Here is a 20,338-nt window from a genome sequence, read left to right as displayed (position 1 = left end):
AGAGGAGTCTGTGTTCCCTGACAGGTGCGGGAAGTCTGCAGGGGGCTCCAGCAGAGCTTGTAGAGATAGAACCATGGGGAGCAGGGAGTCCTGAGCTCTGAGGTCTCGAGGCCTTGGTTCCAGCCCCAGGAGGATGGTCTGCCCTTCTGGTGCTTGTGGTCCCCGGCCTGACCTCCCCCTCCCCATGTGGAGGCCAGCTTGCATGGGCCCTGGTGGCAAACAGCATTGCCCGCCCACAGGGAAGAGGAGGGGGAGGTACTTACAGCCTGAGCCCGACCCTGAGTAGAGGTCATCCAGCTCATCATCAGGGAAGGAGTCGTCATCCCCAGAGCCCTCGAGGTCCACAGGCCTCTCAAAGTTCTCGTTGCGCCAGCGCTGAGCCTGGGGAGGGCAGAGTTGGGCACAGAGCTCAGGACCTGAGGCCAGCAGCCTGGACACGCCCAGAGGGACAACAGACACGCTCACAGGCCAAGTGACAATGAGGGACAGCATTAGATGTGGCCACCCTGTAGGCAAACAGAGCCAGGGCCGGCCTGATTACCACTTCCCACCCACGCAGGGGCCAGGGCAGCAGCGCCATCTGCCCGCCTGACGGCCACCACAGGGGACTGGGCCACTCCCCCATGCCCTGATGGGAACTGCTGGGGGCAGAAGCGGGTTTAGAGCCAGAATGCTGGCATTGAGTCCAGACTCTAGCACTTATTAAACGTGTGACCTGGGGCTAACAAGTTACTTAGTCTCTTCCTGCCTCGGTTTACTCATTACCTAGAAGCAAACCGTGCCTGCCTTCTTGGGGTGCTGTGAGCATGCAGTGTGCTAACGTGTGCAGTGCTGAGCACACCTGTATGCCACAGGCACTCGGCATAGGTTAGCGTGACTCTCAGCGTGGCCCCGTCCTCAGACCCACACTCCAAGTGCCTTTCACAGACAAAAGCCCCCCAGTCCTCAAGGAAAGAGAGGCGGGGCTGATTCCATGGAGGAGGGTGCTGGGGCCCACCCAGCTGCCCTGGGTCACCAGACAGCACAGGACGCAGTGAGACTCAGACCCCGTCAGGGACCCCAAGTTTCAGACCTTGCAATCCCAAAGGCAGCGTGATTAGCTCCATTAGTCAGATAGACAAGAAGCCTGGGGAGATTGGGGCTTCCAGAAGGAAGTACCTTGGGTAAAAGTAGGTGCAGGCTCTAGCCCTGGCCCTGGGTCTTCCCCAAAACAGGAAGTTGGCCCACCTCCCCACAAAGGATCCCAGTGCCTAAGTTAGCTCAGGGCTGGAAACCACTTCCACCTCAAGGGGGTCGAGAGTGTAAGAGGGGCTTCTCAAAGGGTCCCCGCTCACCCAGCCTAAGTCCTCCCGGGTCAGAACCTGGGGAGGCCCGGAGCTGGGGCCGTCCCTCCCCACTGAAACCCTGCAGTGAGAGCCAACACAGTGGCCGGGCAAGGCAGGAGGACCCCACCTGCTGCCACACCTTTGACCCTGGCTCTGCCCGGCCAGGCCCTGCTCCTGAGAGCTTTCCCCAGAAAGTGAGATTGCCCCCGAGGGCCCGGATCTAGAGGATTAGAAAGGCATCTCCAGCAGAGGGAAGAGAATCAGCACAGCTGCGAGGTGGGGAAGCGTAGCCTGGGCTCTCAGGGCTGGCCCCCCTGCCCTCCAACCTCACCCCGGGTCCCCCTGCACCCCTCTACTTGCTGGATTCCAGCCCCGCCGCCGGCAGCTCCCCATTCCTGGAACATGCCTGCGCTCTCCTGCCTGTCACTCATGCTGTCCCCTCCACGCAGAACACTTCCTCCCCAGCCCCTCGTCCTCCAACTCTTGGCCAGCTAACCTCTGCTGCCCTCTCACTTCTGTCAAGAAGCCCCCCTACCCTGATCTTTCAGAGTGTCTCATGGTTCTGAATTCACGTCCATCACCGCTTGCGAGCTGTGGCTGCCCATCCCCCTGAACTATTCCTTGTTGGATGGAGGCAGGACGTTGCCTGGCGTACAGGAGGCATTCAGGAAGTATCTGTTAGGGACAGTTGAGCTGGAAGATGGGAATGATTCCTGGGGCAGGGGCGGAGTAGGGGCAGGCTGGAGCTGCAGCCAGGGAAGCCCCCCCACGGGAGGCTTTCAGTGACCAGCCACAACTTCTTCCTGGAATCGGGTTACTTCTCGTCCTGACCTCGGGTCAGAATGGTGTGAGCGCTGAACTCAGTGGTTCAGCAGACCTGAGGTACAGTCCAAGCATCTGCACTGTCCAGCCCACGTGGGGAACACGAACGGTGTGTGAGCAGGAGGGGGACTGGGTCGGTGCTGCAGGCCATGCTCAGCCTCACACACCCCCGCTCCACGGGCCCCCTTCTGGGGTTCGTACACAGCTAGGGAGAGGCCCGCCATCCAGGCTTCCTGCCTCAGCCCCGACCACCTGCTTCACGGCCCTACCCAGGCCAGCCAGGGCAAGAGGCCAGGGCGGCGAGCCAGGAGATTCCCTCCGTCCCTCCACCCCACCCCTGTTACCACACACACACACACACACACACACACGCAAAGTAATGAATTAATCAGTATTTACTTGCTACCAGTGAGTCATGGAGCGGAACAATTAGTGTGATTGCTCCCGTGACTAATTGCTGGGTCTTTCTCAGTTTTAGACATTCCAGGAGCTCAGAGAGCTCTCATCCAACTTATCCCAGCCCCCATCTCTGCCCCCACTGCCCGGAAGAACAAATCCCAGGACCCCAGATGAGGGAGACGGAAGGCTCCCTGCACTCCCAGCCACTTCATGCTGGGCCAGCCAAGCTGGAGGCCCTGGGAGACGTTCTGCGCAATTCTTAGGCAAGCAGCCAGAAGCCAGAGATGTGCAATTCCTGCTCAGGGCCACGCAAGAGGATGGGGACTGAGCAGGGAGGACGGGGGATCAGATTCCCACTTGTGGGCGGAGCATCTTCACTGACTTTCCATCCTTCCAGAAAGGCCAGGGAGGAGCTGAGAGACCTCTAGCTGGGAGGAGGGGTTCTAAGAAGTCTGGGGTCCCTGGGGATCCCCAAACTGGGGTAAATGTGGGCACCAAACCAAGGAGTCCACAGGACTCCTCAGTGACCAGTGCCACACAACAGCCCCTAACAATCTAACAATCTGCTCCTGGAAGGGCCTGCACGAATCCAAGGACTGCCCCCAAAGCCACACAGACTCGAACGACACACCTGGAGACAGAGATCGCATCCAGACACACCCTGACACACTCACCCAAAGGCAGCCAGAGAGGCATCTCGTGTTGGCGTGCCTTTGGGTAGAAACAGGTGCGTGCGTGGGGGGGGGGGGGTGCACGCTGTGCAGCTCTGAGGCTCCGAGACAAGCGTGGAGCCTCCTGTGAACCCATCAGCCTCCGCTCAGGTAGCTCTCACCTAGATACTATTCATCCCTAGCTCAGTAGCCATCGACATGACAACCGTTGCCATGGCGACCATCTCCTCCATGCTAAGGACCGGGAGCTCCAGCTCCCCACAGAGATGCGGTGGGGGCAGGAAAGGGAAAGATCACGGAAGAACAGAGAGGATGCCGGGCAGTGGGGAGGGGGGGACGAGGGCAGAGGGAAGCCAGGGATCAGAGGGGCACGGGGGCGGGGGGGGGGGGGGCAAGGGCAGCGCAAGGGAGGACTCAGTGAGCAAGAGAAAGCAGGGAAGATGAGGGAAGAGGAGAGTGGGAGGCAGAGGGAGAGAACTCGCACATCTTAATTTAGCCTCACACGCATCAGACAAAGCTGGGGAAGGGGCCACCTCAGTGATTTTCCAAACCTGCCTCCAAGAGAACATCCTTTCTGAATAATAAGCGACCCCCAGAGGAGACGGAAGGAGAGCTGGCCAACAGCACAGTCACCCCTGGAAGCACCTGGGGAAGCTCAATGCAGGCGACACCTGTGGGGTGGGGGTGGGGTAAAGGATGCCATCTTCCCCAGCACCCCCCCAAAGCCAGCTGAGTGCCAGCTTGACCCCTCCCTGGGCCAGCTGTGGGGGGCAGCAGCTGGGGGGGCCTCCCAGGAGCCCCGCAGGGGTGCTGGTGGCAGCAGCTCCCAGGGGACCAGGAGCAAGAGGAGACATGGGGACAGGGAACTGAGCCTGAAGGCACCCGGGAAAGCCTAAGAAGTAGCAAAGAGGAGGATGGTGACAACAGCCTCTGACCCCCAAACGACCTCTCCGTTTGCATAATTCCGTGCATCATTAGCATAATTATCCAAGCCATTCCCTTAAAGGAAAACTGAATCCAAAGCTCCCCCCCCTGCCCTGTGGCCTGCCCCCCCCTCACTGCATCCCACCTCCGCGTAAGCTCACACCCCCGTGTTTGATAAACGCATCCACATGCCTGACACCCCCACACACTGCAGCTAGCAGGCAATCCAGGCCGCATCCTGACGCGCACACTGCACATCCCAGCACACACAGCGCTGGGCCCTACAGAAACACACAATTATGAGCAACGTTCACTGACCCCAACCCGCATACCACCTCAGCTCAGAGACAATACACCCCACACAAGTTTGGCAAAATCTCATCACCGTAGGGTGGCACACACCGCACCCAGGGCACATGCTAACCCATCCCCAAGTCCAAGCATGTTCCCTAAATCACACATCACTGCACACCTTCCCCACGGTAGGGACACAAACCTCACAGGCTGTAAACAGCCTCTGCTCTCACTTGTGTGCCCCACACCCACCACACGGACAGCAAGCACGTCAGCTTCAGAAGCCCCTGACTCTTCTGCTTCCTGCCACCCCAATCCCAGAAGCCCAACTGGAGGCTCCCCAAGCAGCTGGGGAAGGTCTGGGCTCCCCACCCCACTGCTCATCCTACACCCGTGCCCCACAGCCCCCCTCTGCCACGTGGCCTCAGCTCAGAACCACCCACCACTGTCCAGAACCACCCACCCAGCCCTCCACACACACCAATGTCCTTGCACACGGTCCACACATCCTAGCACACATCAGACACACATTGTGCTTCCAGACACCCACTCCAGCCATGTGTCCTAAATACGACCCACTGCATCATCCTATGCCCCACTCCCAGATGCCCACCAGCAGGCCCCTATACCTGCACCCCTCCGTTTCCTACACAAACACGCACACACACACACACACAAGCACGCATCACACATGCTTTCCTCGGGGGCACAAACAAGCAGACACAACACCGGGGTGAGACACAGCCCCCTTTCCCAGGACTGCCATATCCTTGTCATCTCTCCTCACTGCCTGCTCGCTACAACCCCATCTTGACCCACAGCTTCACCCCAAAGAGGCACCGCAGGCTCCCACAGTGATCACATGGTCCCCCTCATCACCACTCACCTGCACCCGATCCCCTCCAGAGTCTTAGACCAGTAAGGCAGGGTGAGGGACCCAAGTCAGGTGGACTTGAGGGCATCTCCTCTGAGTGCAGGGAGTGCATTCAGGGAGAAAGCCAGGGAGCCTCCCTCTGCCCCTGGCCTCCTACCCAGACTGGGAGAAGTCTGGGGTCTCTCATGCCCAGCTCCTATCACCTGCCCTCCCCCACCACGAGCTTGCCCTGAGAAATAGGATAGCACGGACGTCAAGCCAGCATGGAGCAGCTCCATTACTCCCCGTGGGACATCAGACAAGCCTCAGAATCTCTCCCCTCAGCTTTCTCATCTGTACAATGGGGGTGCTGAGGACAGTGGGAAGCTCCTGCGGTTGCTATGAGCATCAGATAGTATCATATAGGTACCGGGCTGCGCACAGGACCAACTACAGAGCTGAGTAAATCAACACAGCTTCAATTATTGTAAATTATATGCTAATCTATTACCCTTTCTGAAGAGTTTATCTCATTTAATCCTTACCATCCTCATGGTGGGAAATAGAATCAGGATGATTACACTCATGCTGCAGACAAGGCTACTAATGCCCAGAGAGGTTAAGAGGCACTGCCAAGGCCACACAGCAGGGGAGAGTGCAGAGAGAAAAAGAGGTTGGATGAGTGGGGAGAAAGGGCGGGTTACAGAAACAGACACAGACACACAAATTAGGTCAGCTGGCAGGGGCCCAGGAGCCCAGCACCCCTGCACTGCTAATCATGCTGCAAAAGCTAAGAATAAAACCAAGTATAATTAATTCTGCCCAAGCTTCCTTCCCTGCGTGAGCCAGACTCAGGCACTACTCTCGGTGACTAGAGGCCATGTGCGCAGGGGTTGGGAGCCCAGATTCACTGTCTTGGGTTCAAGTTCAGCTCGGCTTACTTGCTGGGTGGCTCTGGGCAAGTTCCTTAACCTCTCTGAGCCTCTCTCTGGTTAGATGAGGACACTAGTTACACAGGTGGCGTACAGTACTCATCCGTCGGCCTTACGCCGGCACGCTTCTGGCTCAGTCCTCACCGCAAGGCTAACCTTGGCCCGAGCGATCACGGGGTTCCGCTCTTCCTTCTCCCAGACGTGAACACTGAGGCTCAGAGAGGGGCAAGACCTGCATTGTCCCAGTCCCGGGAACGAGCCTGCCCAGCAGCACCAGGGAAGTAAAGTGATTTGTCCCGAGACACACAGTGACGTAACCCCTAGCTCGTGGAAGCAGGGTGGTCTCAGCAGAGCCCTCTGGACGCCCACGGGCTCCGTCCCCACCCGTCTGTGTCCCCAGAAGGCCCTCAGGCCTGTGAGAACTCGGTGCCCCTCACGCTCACCAGCTCCAACCCGGAGACCCAGAGCGTCACCGCAGGAATGTGGGCCGGGGCCAGGCTCTGGGCAGCAGGACAGCCCAGGGGGCGACACAATGGAGAGCGGGGACTGGGAAGGGGGACGCCTCGGTCCCCACCCCCCACCGGGCCACAGCTGCCCTGGCTGGGAAGCCAGCACCCGCCGCAGCCGCTGGGGAAGGGGCCACCGGCCGGGGGGAGGAGGGGCAGAGAAGGCCCCCCTGACCCCCACAGGCCTCCCGCCACAAGATCCGCACAGCCCAGGGGCACACGCTGTCACCGACACCCTGCTACCCTGCCACCGCCCTTCTCCCAGACGCTGCCTCCAGGGCCCCACTAGGGCAGCTCAGAGGGCAGGAACCACTGCCCCCCCCCCCCGCCCCCCGTGGGCCCAGCCCGGGGCCCGGCCGAGCGCTCTGCAAAGGGCATCCCAGGCGCAGAGGCTCCCCACCCGCAGCCGAACTCCGCTACACACCCCCTCGCTGCCCCCGAGCCCCCTCCCCGGGCAGCACCGCCCCGCCACAGCCGCCACAGCCGCCGGGGCCCAGGGAGAGAGCCCGCTGCTTCCCCGAGCCAGGCAAGCCGCCTTCTCCCTTCTCCCTCATTCACAAACCAACAGTCGAGCCTGGTGCTCTAAGGGCCTTTCTGATTCCCACGCCCTGGGCAGCCAGGCCCTCGGTCGAGGAGATCCAGGGCGAGGTTATTTGTGAGTAAAAGCAGAGATGCCCGACATCCCCCACAGCAGAGGACTAGTTAAATAAGTTAAGGAATAACCGTAACGTGGAATATTATGCAGCCATCAACATTTGTGCTTTCACAAACCCACACTCTCTTTTATCCCACCCTTAAAAGGCACGAATGGGGGATCCCTGGGTGGCTCAGCGGTTTAGCGCCTGCCTTTGGCCCAGGTGTGATCCTGGAGACCCGGGATCGAGTCCCGCATTGGGCTCCCTGCACAGAGCCTGCTTCTCTCTCTGCCTCTCTCTCTCTCTCTGAATAAATAAATAAATAAAATTTTTTAAAAAAAAAGGCACGAATGGATCACAGGTGGCTTTCACCTTTTACTTGTTTCAAAGAATATTTCAGGACATGGGGAAATGCACACACTGGTTGTCAGGAGGCCATACAGCACGGCTGCTGAGAGGATCGTACAGATGGTTCTCCCAAAACCTGGGTGACCCTGGGCAGGTGCTTAACTCTCTCAGCCTGGTTCTCCTGGTAAACAAAGATAATACCCACCTCGTGGGTTCACAGGACACTCTCACACATTAACCAAGTGCTCAATAAATGCTGGCTATTAATGCTATTATCCTTGTCAGGTTTAGAAAATAGGTTACGAGAAAACAGAGACCATGATCCTGCTTTAATGAGCTCCCTACAAAAGTGAATTTCTTAACACTGAATCCTACTAAAGCTTTCCAGAGGCTCTCTGGGTGGTGGGATGACAGACAGTCTTTCATTTTTTTTCTCAGGACCTGTCTGCATTTCTGCATTTTCCAAGTGTTCTATGATGAACTCAAGAGTACCTTTTTTTTTAAATTTTTTTTACAATGTATTTATTTGAGGGGAGGGCGCAGAGAGAGTCCCAAAATGACTACCCACTCCCCACCGAGCATGGGCCTCTCATGGGGGCTTTATCCCACGGCCCTGAGGGGAAACCAAGGGTCAGACACTCAACCGACTGAGCCACCCAGGCGCCTCCAGAGTACTTTTATTAGTAGAAGTAGCACGTTCTTTCTGAACCCCGATCCCTGTCATCCTCTGGTCTGTGAAACCCCTTGGCCCTTCATTCTGCAGAGAGCCCCGCAGAAAGCTTGTCCCAGAGGACGCTCATGGGCAGCCAGAGGACAGAAAGGAACAACACAAAAGCCCGGGGGAGCTGGCAAGGCCTGAGCAGCACGCCTCACACAAAGGGGATGGCCTGGCAGGCCCAGCCCTCTCCCCAGGCATGGAAAGGTCTGGTGGCATGCTGGCCCAGACACTCCCCCGCACCCCACCCCGCCCTGTCTTCTCCTGCTAGCCCAGTTCCTGGCCCCGACACTCCTCCCACCCCCGTCCCAGTTGGGGGTACAGGCTGCCCCTGAACAGCTGCCCACCATGTGGCCTAGGCCAAGACCCTGGGAAAAACAGCCCCTTCCTCAACGCAGGGCTGGGATGCCCCTGTCACCACTCTGTCAACCCCAGCCACCTGCCTTCTAGCGTCACCCTCTTGACCATCCTGACTCACACTGCTCATTTATTCCTGTCCCCAAGCTGGTGCCTCAAAGCAGGCCCACCCACTGAGGCACCATTTCTAGACTCAGCTACCCACCCCCTCCACTCCCCACCCCCAACAACTAAACCCTTCACAGTGCCTGGAATGGGGGGGGGGCACTCTCAAGCCCACCCCATGCTGTCCCTGCCTCGGAGGGGAACCCTCTTCCCCTCCTCCACCTGGTCAGCACCTACTCGATCGACAAGCAGGGTTTAGGAAGCACCTACTGTGTGCCAGGCACTGTTCTAGGCACTTAGGGTCCCACAATTAGCACAACAACCATGTCCTCACGAAGCTCAGTGAGCTCAAAGCATGCCTCCTCTGTGAGGCCTCCTCGCACCAACCACCGTACTGGTCCAAAGGAGGAAGTCTTTTCTGGGGACGACCTCCACCATTTTGGCATTTACCAGGGAGGAGGGGCCACCAACCATGCTCCCACCTGAATGCTCCCCCCTGAATGCCCCCCCCCCACCTTCTATCAAATCTCGCTAAAGCTGCTAAGCCGCCCTGGGAAGCAGAGACTACCGTCCCATCTATGGATGGGAACAGGACTGTTAAGCTACCAGTTGGGGCGTTAACAAGACTTGAACCCTGGCCTCACTGACACCAGCTCCCGTGCTCAGGGGTTCCTGAACCCTGGACTACACGCAGAGATCCCAGTTTGTGATGAGACTCATTTCACTGGGTGTTGTTCCAGAAGAGACCTGGGGCCATTCCATCCCTTACCCCAAACAATAGGTAATCACCCTGGAGGGAGCACTCGCTACGTGCCAGACTCTCCATATGCACCTTGCCTCAGTTCTCTTCACAGACCTCTTCCCAGCGAGGGATTATCATTCCCATTTCACAGATGGGCATACCAAAGTGCAGAGAGGGGAAGCAACTGGCTCAAAGTCACACACCAGTGGGACCAGTTACAAACCCAGGGATAGCTGAACCCCAAAGGCCATGCTTTTTGTACCAGAGTGCACACCTATCCCAGCCCTCACTAGCCTGCCCCATGAGGAAGTTCCAATGGCCACTCCTGTGTTCCCTGGGCCCAGAGTGTTTGTGGGACACAGCCTCCACAAATACTTGTTTGATGAAGCCTGTGAATGGGATCATCCCCAACAGACCCAGGGTACCCCCTCCCTGCCCCCAATCACTATGTGATCCTGCAGGAGGCTCTGGTCTCCCCATGTATAAAACCAGGGGGCTGGACAAAGCTTCTCTCTGGTCCCTCCAAAATCCAGTTGAGAGGACTCCAACTGAGCTGAGAGAGGAGAGAAGAGAAACTGAGCCAGATTCCAGCGTATTTTTTTTTTATAAAATGACTATGCAAATTATATGCAAAAGACTGCAGATTAGCAGACTCCCAGTGGAGCCTACAATGCTAGCCACTTTACAACCAGGCCCCGGCTGGCGGGGAGAGATAGCATTTACTGAGCACCTGCTGAATGCCGGGCTCCCTACAAGGAGCCGGGTGAAATGATCCTCCTTATTCCACAGACAGGCCAGGCGACCTGCGAGAGGTCACAGACAACTCAGGAGGAGAGTCAGAAAGGAGCTGGAGGATGGTGAGGCAGGTGGAAGTGAGGCCTGGTGGTGGGGAAAGGGCTGGGCCCGCACACAGCACCCAAGGCCACGCATCTGGTTCTCAGGCTCACAGCACCTGAAGGAAGACTGGCCCAAAAGCAGAGGGATCCTTGGCTTGATCTTGGGGTCCACCTGAAGCCAGGTGACCCCCAGCCCTCCCCCAGGAAACTGAACAGACCCTGGAATGAGCCCACGGCATGCCCAGCCCTCCCGCTGTCCTGGGCAGCCTCACAGCTCTCGCAGCCTCCCCCAAAGCTTCTCAGGCACGTGCCAGCACACACCCGAGGACACACAACACGCACACACACACACCCCTAAAGTGTCCCCATCTGCGTGCGGGTCCAAGCCCTGCCTCCTTGAGGAATTGCGCTGTGGTCCCCCTCACCATCCCATTTGCTAGGTTATTTATAACCCAGCAGGAATCACACGCGGTGGAGATGCGGCTCCCCACCCCCAGCCCTAAGCCATCCTGCAGCTTCTGAGCTGCTCCGAGCTGCTCCGCTTCGAGGGATGGAAGGGATGGAACGAGCCAGACTAGGGTAGTGAGTGAGCCATGGGGGCCCACTACCACTGCCCAGATGGAAAAGTGAGGCACAGAGCAAGGAATCAGACCGAAAAACTGGGGGAGGTCCTGGTAGAGCCCCTGGAGGCCTGCTTAGGGCCACACACGCCTCCAGCCCAGGACGACACTGCGGATTTGACCAAGAAAGGGAAGGGACAGACTGATGCCCGGGCTCTCACCCTCATCTCCTGAGACCTGGGAGCAAGACCGCTTGAGTCTAAATCCCAGCAGGGGCCCTTGGGAGCTGTGTGATCCCAGACGAGTAAGTCCACCTCTCTGAGCTTGTTTCTTCTCCTCCAAAATGGACATAATTAATAGTACCAATCTCAAAGGGTTGGGAGGGTGAAATGAGCTTATCCAAACAGGTGCCTGGCCCAAAGCCCAGCTACTTCTCAGCTGGGTGACCCTGGGGCAAGGTACCTGGCCTGAACCTCAGTTTCCCCATCTGCAAATAGGATGGACAATGTGCCCCAGAGGGTCCTGAGGACTGAAGCGACAGCTCTGACACACTGGTGGTCGCCAGACACAGATTCCTTTCTCTTTCCTTTCACCCTCGGGGGCCCCACGATTCCTGACCGCCCCCAGCTTCTACCCTTGGGAATCTTTATCTCCTGTCACTAAGCACACAGAGGCTTTTATAGATATTGTGCCACTGAATCCAAACAGCTCCTCAAGGGACAAATTCTCCCCCTAATTTTGCAGTGAGCACCCTGCCTTGTCAAATATAGATGCTCTATAAATACCTGTGGGATGGATGGATGCAAGAAGGAAGGTGACCAGAGAGTCAGAAAAGAACAGGTGTCGGCGAGAAGATGGAGCCGTGGGAGCCTCACGAAGTGACAGGGATGAAAAGTAATGCGGCCACTTTGGCAAAGGGTCCAGCAGCTCCTCCAAAGGTTAAATGGAGACTTGTGTATGAGCCAGGAATTCTACGTGTGGGGAGGGTGCATCCAAGGAAAACATACGTCCATGTAGGTTTAAAAAAAAATAGCCACATTATTCATAATAGGCAAAAAGTAGAAACAAGCCAGGCGTCCATCCGGACAGAGAAATAAAAGTTGGCACATCCGCACAATGGAATATTACTCAACAAAGCAAGCGGTGAGGGCCTGGCACCCACTGCCACTCAGATGAAGCTTGGACACATTACACGGAGTGAGAGAAGTCAGTCGCAGAGGGACCACACGGTGTACGATGCCACGCACACGAAACGTGAGGCAGGGCCACAGACACGGAGAGGACAAGACGCTGCCTAGGGCTGGGTGGCTGGGGAGAAATGGGGAGGGACTGCTAAAAGGGAGAGGCTCTCTTCCAGGGGTGATAAAAATATATAAAATTGGTGGTAATGGTACAACCCCATAAATACACTAAATATCACTAAATATTAGATGCTTTAGATAGGTGGATTATATGGTAGGTGAGTCGAATCTCAATAAAGCTGTTGTGTGCGGGGCTGGGGGGGACAGAAGAATGAATGTCAACTGATGCTCAGAGAGGGTAAGAAACTTGCCCAGGGTTACACAGCAGAGCCCCAACTCAAACATTCAGATGCAAGAGGAGGTAAGCTTTCCCTCTGTTCACTCACGTCCTTTCCCAACCACGACCCAGGGGAAGCCTCCCCAGCCCCCCGCTCCAGAAGGGCAAACGCTGACTCTGTAGACTGCAAGTGGGAGAGGCCCAGCATGGCAAAGGCCACTCGGTCTGGTGGGACCACTGGGAGGAGGCGGGCCTGGCGCAGAGTGACCCAGGAGAAGGGAGGCAGCTCCAAACTCAGGCCGGCTGCTCTGTCCACCCCTATACGCCAGCGCCCCAGCTCCGGCCCTCAGTGGTTCTGGGGCACCCTCTGTCCACGCAGCTGGCCCCTGGCTGCCCTCAGCGAGGGGCAGGAGTATGTGGTCCTGCCAGGAAAGGGGGCAGCAGTAGGGGCAGGGCCCCCTGGTAAAGCACGTCTGAATCTGAAGACAGGTCTGTCTGTCTCCTGCCCCCTGTGACTGTCTAAAGCGATCCTGGGGGGATGCCTGGGTGGCTCAGTGGTTTAGCGCCTGCCTACGGCCCAGGGTGTGATCCTGGGGACCCGGGATTGAGACGCGCATCAAGCTCCCTGCATGGAGCCTGCCTGTGTCTCTGCCTCTCTCTCTGTGTCTCTCATGAATAAATAAATTAAATCTTAAAAAAAAAAATAAGCGATCCTGGGGACAGGCACGTCTCTGGGGCTCACCCCTCAGCCACACCGCCCTCCCCTGGCTCCCAGGCACCCACCCCTGCCCATCTCAGTTGACAGCCACCAACCACCTCCCCCTCACTGGTTTCCACTGCTCTCCACATAGCAGAGGGCTGGGCCTGTGTCTGACAGGTGCTCAGTATCCCTCACACACCCCTACCAGGCTGAACTGGGGGTGCAGCTTGCATCCGCTTACTCTCCTGCCCCTAGTCCACCACTTGGCACCTCCCCTGGCCCTGGCTCTGGCCCCCCACCTGATCACTGAGGGGGAAGGGGTGACCTCATGGAGCCTCACAGTGCAGACCGCGGGGCAGGGGGTGCGAGAGACTTCAAGGAGGGGAAGCCGGACCCCCCAGCTCTCAGTCCCAACCATGGAGTGGAAGGTGCCAGAGAAAACCGCAGTGCCCCAGCCATGGCCACCCCTCCCCTGACATCCACCCGCCCCTGCCTCCCGTGGGCCCAGCCCGCCCACCCTCCCCTGGGCTCAGATGGAGTCCAAGTGCCCACTAGGGATGCAAGGACCTAAGTGTCCTGGCCCACGGGCCCTGCAGCCCAAGGAGGAGACAGGCCCTCCTCTCCTCACGTCACTTGAACATGGCTTCCCGGACCAGAGCTCCTTCGGGTCCCCCCCGTCCCATCACCTGGCCCCCTGCAGGCTCCAGGCGGAGCCCCTGGCATCAGGGCCGCAGTCACGCCAGCTCGGCCCCGCTCCCCGCCGGCCCCCAGCAGGGCCAGCCCAGCCCAGCCCAGCCCCAGCAGGCCCCGCGGAGGCTGGATGAAGGAGCCCAGAGGTCGGGCCCTGGGACCGGAGCAGAACAGCACCTGTGGAGAAGGCCGTGGACTGGACAAGCAGCGCTCGAAGCTGGGCCGTGACTGGGACCCCACCCTGTTCCCCAAACCCCGGGACAAGGACAGGGGTCTCAGCCCCTGCCCCCAGGATTACCGGTCCTGGTGACAGCTCTGGGCACCACCACGTGCCACGCTCTGGGCTAAGTTAAACCCCCGTCCCTGCAGCTGCCCTGCAGGGTGACAGCCAGCACCCAGCTTCACAGAAGGGGTACGGTGAGCACCCCAGCACCCAGCCGACAAGCAGAGGTCACAGTCGGAGCCCACGAGCTCTCCATGCTCTGCAAATCCCTGAAGGCACCCAAGTTTTGAGTTTGTGGCGTCCCTGGAGTCAGGCAGAAGGCAAAGCTCTGGGTCCCTCTGCCCCCCGCCCCTGCCCTTGCCTTAATCACTGCTAAGGAGGCCAGATGACCAGCTGCCCCTCTGGCCTGGCTCCCTAGACTGTGGATTAAGGGCTGGGATTAAGGACGGACACACTCCTGGTAGCTCAGAGCCCCAGCAACGCGCGTGTGTGCGCGTGTGGACATGCAGGCAAGCAGGTGCAAGCACACTTGGGGAGTCTTTCTGGGCATGCTGCAGGCGCATTGACGTGTGTACACCTGCTGTTGTTCTAAGAGGGCTTAGATGCCCGTGGGTCTGGCTGTGTTTGCGTGAGAGGTACGTGTGCATGGGGAGGGGAGTGTGTGTGTGTGTCCCTGTCTGTGTGCGCCTCTGTGTGTTCAGGTATGGACGTGGGTCTGTGTCTCCACGTGTGTGCACAGGACAAAGGGGTGCTGGGCCTGCCTGGATCAGCATTCTCCCTCACAGGCCCATTGAGTCCGTGTTTGTGCACAGCTCTACGTGTGCATCAACCTCCCTGAGGTAGGGAGGGCATCTCCTAACTTGTCCTCCTCTTCACCAGGAGCTGGTAATGGCCACGGCCGTCCAAGGCGCGGGGGGCAAGCTCCCCACAGCTGAGAAGGGGAGAGGCAGCAGTCTGGGTTCTCCTGACTCACCAGGCCTGGCCACGCCTGAGCCGCTGAAACAGGGGAGTGGGCCAAGCATCCTTCCCCGCAGGGACAGGAGGGACCCTCGCATCAGCACCGACCCACAGTGACACACTGTCACACATGCACACGTGTACAACAACCCAACCCCTTGCCCAAATCTAAACTGAACCATGGCCTTAGCCCCACAGGGAAAAAGATCACTGTGGGCTCCATCACCATCTCACAGACCGTCCCTCGAACACAGAGCCGGAAACCCTTGTTCTGGATCTGAGATCGTCCCCAACAGGTCTCGCAGCTCCCCTGCCTCTCTCATGAGAACAGGACCCAACCAAGCCTGCGCTCAGCTCCCAGAGGCTCCCAAGGAGCCACTGCCCTGGGGATCACTGTGCTACTTTCACCGTTGGGTGGCCCTGGACAGTCTGGCGCTATCTCTGGGCCCCGTGAACTCATGTGAACAGCAAGGTGGGAGGCTGATCTCCTGTAGCCCTCGGACCCTTTAAACTGCACTTCTGGAGGGGTCGATGAAGGCATGGGGGGGGGGTGCAGAATCTGGGCCCAGGAGGAGGGAAGAGGAAGGAAGAGTCCCTCCAGCTCTGACCCAACCACCCCTTCAGCCTTCAAGACCCATGTCCCCCAGGGGACTCCTCAGGTCCTGCCCGCCCCCAATGGCAGCGGGGAGATGAAAGGCTCCAAGCAGCAAGGGAGGGGGTGAGGCAGGGGCCTGCGAGGAAGCAGGGCAGGAGGAAGGAGATACGGAGGACGGTGGGAGGCAGAGAGAGAAGAAGAGGAGAGTGGGCAGAGGAGGAGGTGGTGGGTGGGAGGGCTGCTGGGGGAGGGCAGGGAGAGGGGGAGATCTCTGGTAACCAAGTCCGAGCCTCTGGAAGCCCATCACATGTCCGCCTTCCAGAAAGGTGGAGGCCAGAAGCACCTGGCATGCTCCCCTCTCCCCCAGACAAATGAGGCAGGAAGGCTGCATCTCTGCAGCCACTGCTCCCTGCTGCCAGGGTCCAGGCCTGGGGATCCCAGGAGCAGGGGGCTGGGGTCAAGGACAAGGCTTGAGGACAGGGGAGTGCTGGAGGTAAAAGCCGGAGGACCTGTGAAAGCCTGGAATGGAAACGAGGCAGCAATGTCAGGACTTGGGGAGCAGAAGCCAGGTAGCCCGTGTGTGGGCGGAGCGGGAGATGATGGGATGGCAGGGAAGGGGCTGCCACAGAGCATCCCCGTGAGAGCTCTGAGGAGGTGAGGCTGTGACCCCGTGGGGAGCCAGAAGCTAGGGAAAAACGCAACAGAGCTGGGGCTCAGCACAGAGTCCTAACATGGAGAAGAGGGGCACTGCCTAGAAATCTAGGAGTGAGGCGAGAAGGGCCCAAAGAAGGGGTCGCGGTGCTTGAGAGCTGGAGATTCGGTAAAGGATAAAGCATTCCCAGGGGAGGGGACATCAGTGCTGGGTTTTGGATGATGAGTAGGAGTTTGCCAGGGGAGGGAACAGTCCACAGAGAGCACAGCGCCCGGGTCCACACGAAGATGAGAGACATGACGTTGTACTCTGCGTCGGGGAGCTGCTGGGAGTCGCAGGTGGTAGCCGTGAGGGGTGTGCAGGGCAAAGGGACGGAGCTGGAGGACTATAGTGATGCACTGATAGGAATCAATCTGGCATCGAGTCTTGGGCTGAGGGCAGCTGGGCTGGGGTTAGGGAGAGAAGGATGGGAGCTGGGCCTGCAGGCCGAGCAGGAGAGAGGCACGCAGAGAGCAGAAACAGGAACAAGGGACCGTGCCCTGCCTGGGAGGCAGGAGACACAGCTCTCAGTCTCAGCTCAGCGACCAACTTGCTGGGTTACTGCGACCAGCCACTGTACCTCTCTCGGCCTCCAGCTCCCCAGATGTAAAATAAGGCCAGACCATCAGGTCTTGGAAGATCCTTGTTCTGACTAGAAATCACTTTGGCCTCAGTTTCCCCTTCAGGACAACGAATAAGTTGGACAAGAGCGTTTCCAAAAGCCCTTCCAGCTGAAGGGCTGCAGCTCATGGCCCAACCTAGACAGAAAACAAGCAGCAAGAAAAAAGACCCATGTGGAAGCCCAGAGTCCCCGGACCCGGATCAGGGCCTCTCCCACAGAAGCCACACAGGTTCAGGCTCCAGCAAGATGTGTCCGGCCCTAAATTCATCCTCTCGGGGCACCACGCTTTACAGTTTGCAATGCACGGACCACGGAGCAGTGCTTGCACACCAGGGAGCATTCTAGACTGCTTGGGTTCAAATCCTAGTAACTATGCCTCTGTGACCCTGGACAAGTTACTTAACCTCTCTGTGAACTCAGACAAATTGCGTAACCTCTCTGCCTCAATTTCCTCTTTTGTAAAATCAACGTAATAACGGTACCTGCTTCACAAGGTTGTTATGAGGATTCAGTGAGCTTTGATATATAAGATGTTTGGCAGAGTATCCTGCACAGGGCAGGCACTCAACAAGCGTAATTCAATATTAATACTATCACATCTGTGCCCTGGATGGCACACTGTGCCAGGCCCTCGGGGCAGGGGGGCTGCACTGCACCCACTTCAGTACCAACACCCCCTACCTGCAGGATGGAACCCCAGTGCCCTGGTTTGGACTCAGAGCCCACCACTGGAGTCTTGCAAGCCAAGGCCCTGTGGGGTTCAACCGTTCAGCCCCAGATCACCCCATGGCACAGAGCCAGGGACCCAGGAGGTGCCCAGTGAATGTAGTAAAGGCCAGAAACAACACACTCTCATTAGCAACAGCAACCCCCTGCAGCAAAGGCTCCTGAGCCCCGAGGCAGGTCCATCCCCACCTCCACAGAAGGCTCTGCTCCCCAGTTGGGAACCGCTGCTTTTAGCCACACCCTCAACTGCCATGACCTTTCCTACCTCTGAGCCTTCTCCACCCTGGTTCTCTATCATTGCGCCGCCATCCTGCAAGGCCTGCTACAAAGGACACCTCCCTCATGGAGCCCTCCCTGATATTCCAGAGCCAAAACCTCTCATCCCCCTGACTCGCTACCCTCAGCTCCTCACATGCGCTGGCTCTCCCTTCCCTAACTGGGAGCTTCCTGAGGTCAGAGACCAGGCTGAGCCCCCCGCGGAACCCATCGGAGTGCTCAGCGTAGGCCAGATACAGAGGGATCAGTAAATAGTGGCTGGAGTGACTGGCAGGTCAGCAGCACAGTAGGGGCAAGGACCCGGTTACTGGACTCCCTGCCCAGTGCTCCTCCCCTGTCCAGGAAACCAGACTCACAGCCCAGCTCCCCGGGGGCCTGGATTTGACAGATCACGTCCCAGAGGCTGGGAAGAGAGGTGGTGTTCAGGGTGATAGGTGAGGAAAGGGGCCCGCCCCAGCCTGGCCCAAGAGGAACCACAGACAGGCCATGTGAAGGAACCAAGCCTCCTATCCCCCCGACCCTCCTGCCCCCGCCAAGCCCAGCTCTCCCTTCCCGAAGGGGACATTCCAGGCCAGGCCCCGGCCCCGTGTCTCTCCGATAGTTTCTCAAATGTGAAGACTAGAAGGGTCCCTGGAGCACCCAGTGCAACTTCCCCACTTCACAGATGTGGAAAGTAGAGGCTCAGGGAGGGGGGCTGGAAGCTGCCCATGGTCATTTGACAAGCCAGCAGCAGACTCACCGCTGAAACACAACGATCTTAGAGAAAGCAGAATTAAAATAATTAAAATCAAGATAGCTACCCAGCACCAGTGTCCTTTAACTGGCTGCCAACCAGGTCACGAGCTGCGCCTCCCCCAACGCCATCCGCGGCCCGGCCTAGCGAGTGACATCTCACGGGCCCACTGAACAGCGGGGAAGACCAAGGCTTGCCCAAGTCCGCTTGGCTTCTGGGATTCGAACAGGCCTCGGTGGGGGAGGCGGGGTTCCCCTGCCGGCTGCTCTTGCACACCTGCCCCTGAAGCCTCACACAGGCACCATACACACCCACCACCAACACACATCTCACCCGAGCAAGGCTCGCCGACAAGACTCCAGACACACACGAGATACACCTGCACACCCACAGCCCCTAGCACAGGCCCCGGCACGCGGCAGGTGCTCAAAAATGGTTGCACAAAGAACAAATTAACCAAGCAAAAGACGGCCCCACGTATGAGCATGCACCATGCCACACGCCTGTTTGACCAGCTCCACGCCCCTGACATCACGGCATCTCAGGACCACGGACTCCAGCCGCCTGCTAACTGCCTCACCTTGGGCTCACTGCTCAACCTCTCGGGCCTCTGGGTCCCCATCTGTAAAGTGGGGTAACAACACCCGCTTCACAGGGTCATGGTAAGAACTGACATAAAGCACGGGGCCATGCCTGGCATGCAGCATGCACCCCATAAGTACTGGCCAGGATCACTGTCCTCGTGTTGTCACCATCTGTGCCTGCCTTCCCAACACAGGGAGCATTTTTTTTTTTTAAGATTTTATTTATTTACTTGAGAGACACAGAGAACACAGAGGGAGAGAGAGAAGCAGACTCCCCGCTGAGCAGGGAACCTAACACAGACCTCAATCCCAGGACCCTGGGATCAGGACCTTGGGATCATGAGCCAAAGGCAGACCCTCAACCAACTGAGCCACCCAGGTGCCCCCCAACACAGGGCGCATCTCGAGGGCAGGACACCCCGAGCTCCACCTCCGTGGCAGCGTGACCCTAAGAAGGTGGCAGTCAGCAGCAAGTGGCAGCCCACTGAAGGGCAGCTGGGACCATGGGCGCCCTCCCCGTCGCTGTGGAGCCTGCAGAGGACAGCAGTACATGGGTCCTGCCAAGCACCCTGCCAAGCCAGACTATCCTTCCCCTGCTCCCAACACAACCCCCCAGCGCTCCAAGAACCTTGTGTGCATAGCCCCCTCGGCCCCCACACGGCTGCTCCCAAACCCCAGCCCAAGGAGGGGCACAGTGAGCCCCACAGGCCCCTGATGCCCGCAATCGCATTGGCAATTGGTTTGCTACAATTCGATTTCCCAGATCCCCCATTATCCTTATTAAAGTCTGGGCTGGTGAGCAGGGCTGGGGCGGGGGGTGCAGGATGGGGGTGCTGGCTGGCAGTGCAGGGGGTACAGTGAGCCCCAGGAGAGCTTGGGCTGACGCCGATCCCAGGGTGAAGCGAGCTCACTGCCAGGCCCAGAAGCAGGATGAAGACCCTAACTAGCAAGATCCCCCACCCTGTCCCACCCCCTGACTCCCCTCCCCATCCCATCTCA

At 58.5% G+C, this 20,338-nt stretch overlaps 1 protein-coding gene across 1 annotated transcript in view; it reads right to left on the bottom strand.

Moving 5' to 3' along the window:
* The window catches only part of SDC3 (syndecan 3), a 36,098-nt gene that overhangs the window by 8,271 nt on the left and 7,489 nt on the right, over positions 1-20,338 (bottom strand). Inside the window, exon 2 of the mRNA XM_072750490.1 lies at positions 264-381. Coding sequence (XP_072606591.1) covers positions 264-381 — 118 coding nt within the window. The remainder of the gene's footprint in view (positions 1-263; positions 382-20,338) is intronic.

This window comes from Vulpes vulpes, chromosome 2, assembly GCF_048418805.1.
Source record: "Vulpes vulpes isolate BD-2025 chromosome 2, VulVul3, whole genome shotgun sequence".
NCBI classification, from domain to species: Eukaryota; Metazoa; Chordata; class Mammalia; order Carnivora; family Canidae; genus Vulpes; species Vulpes vulpes.
This window is presented reverse-complemented; position numbering and strand designations above follow the sequence as displayed.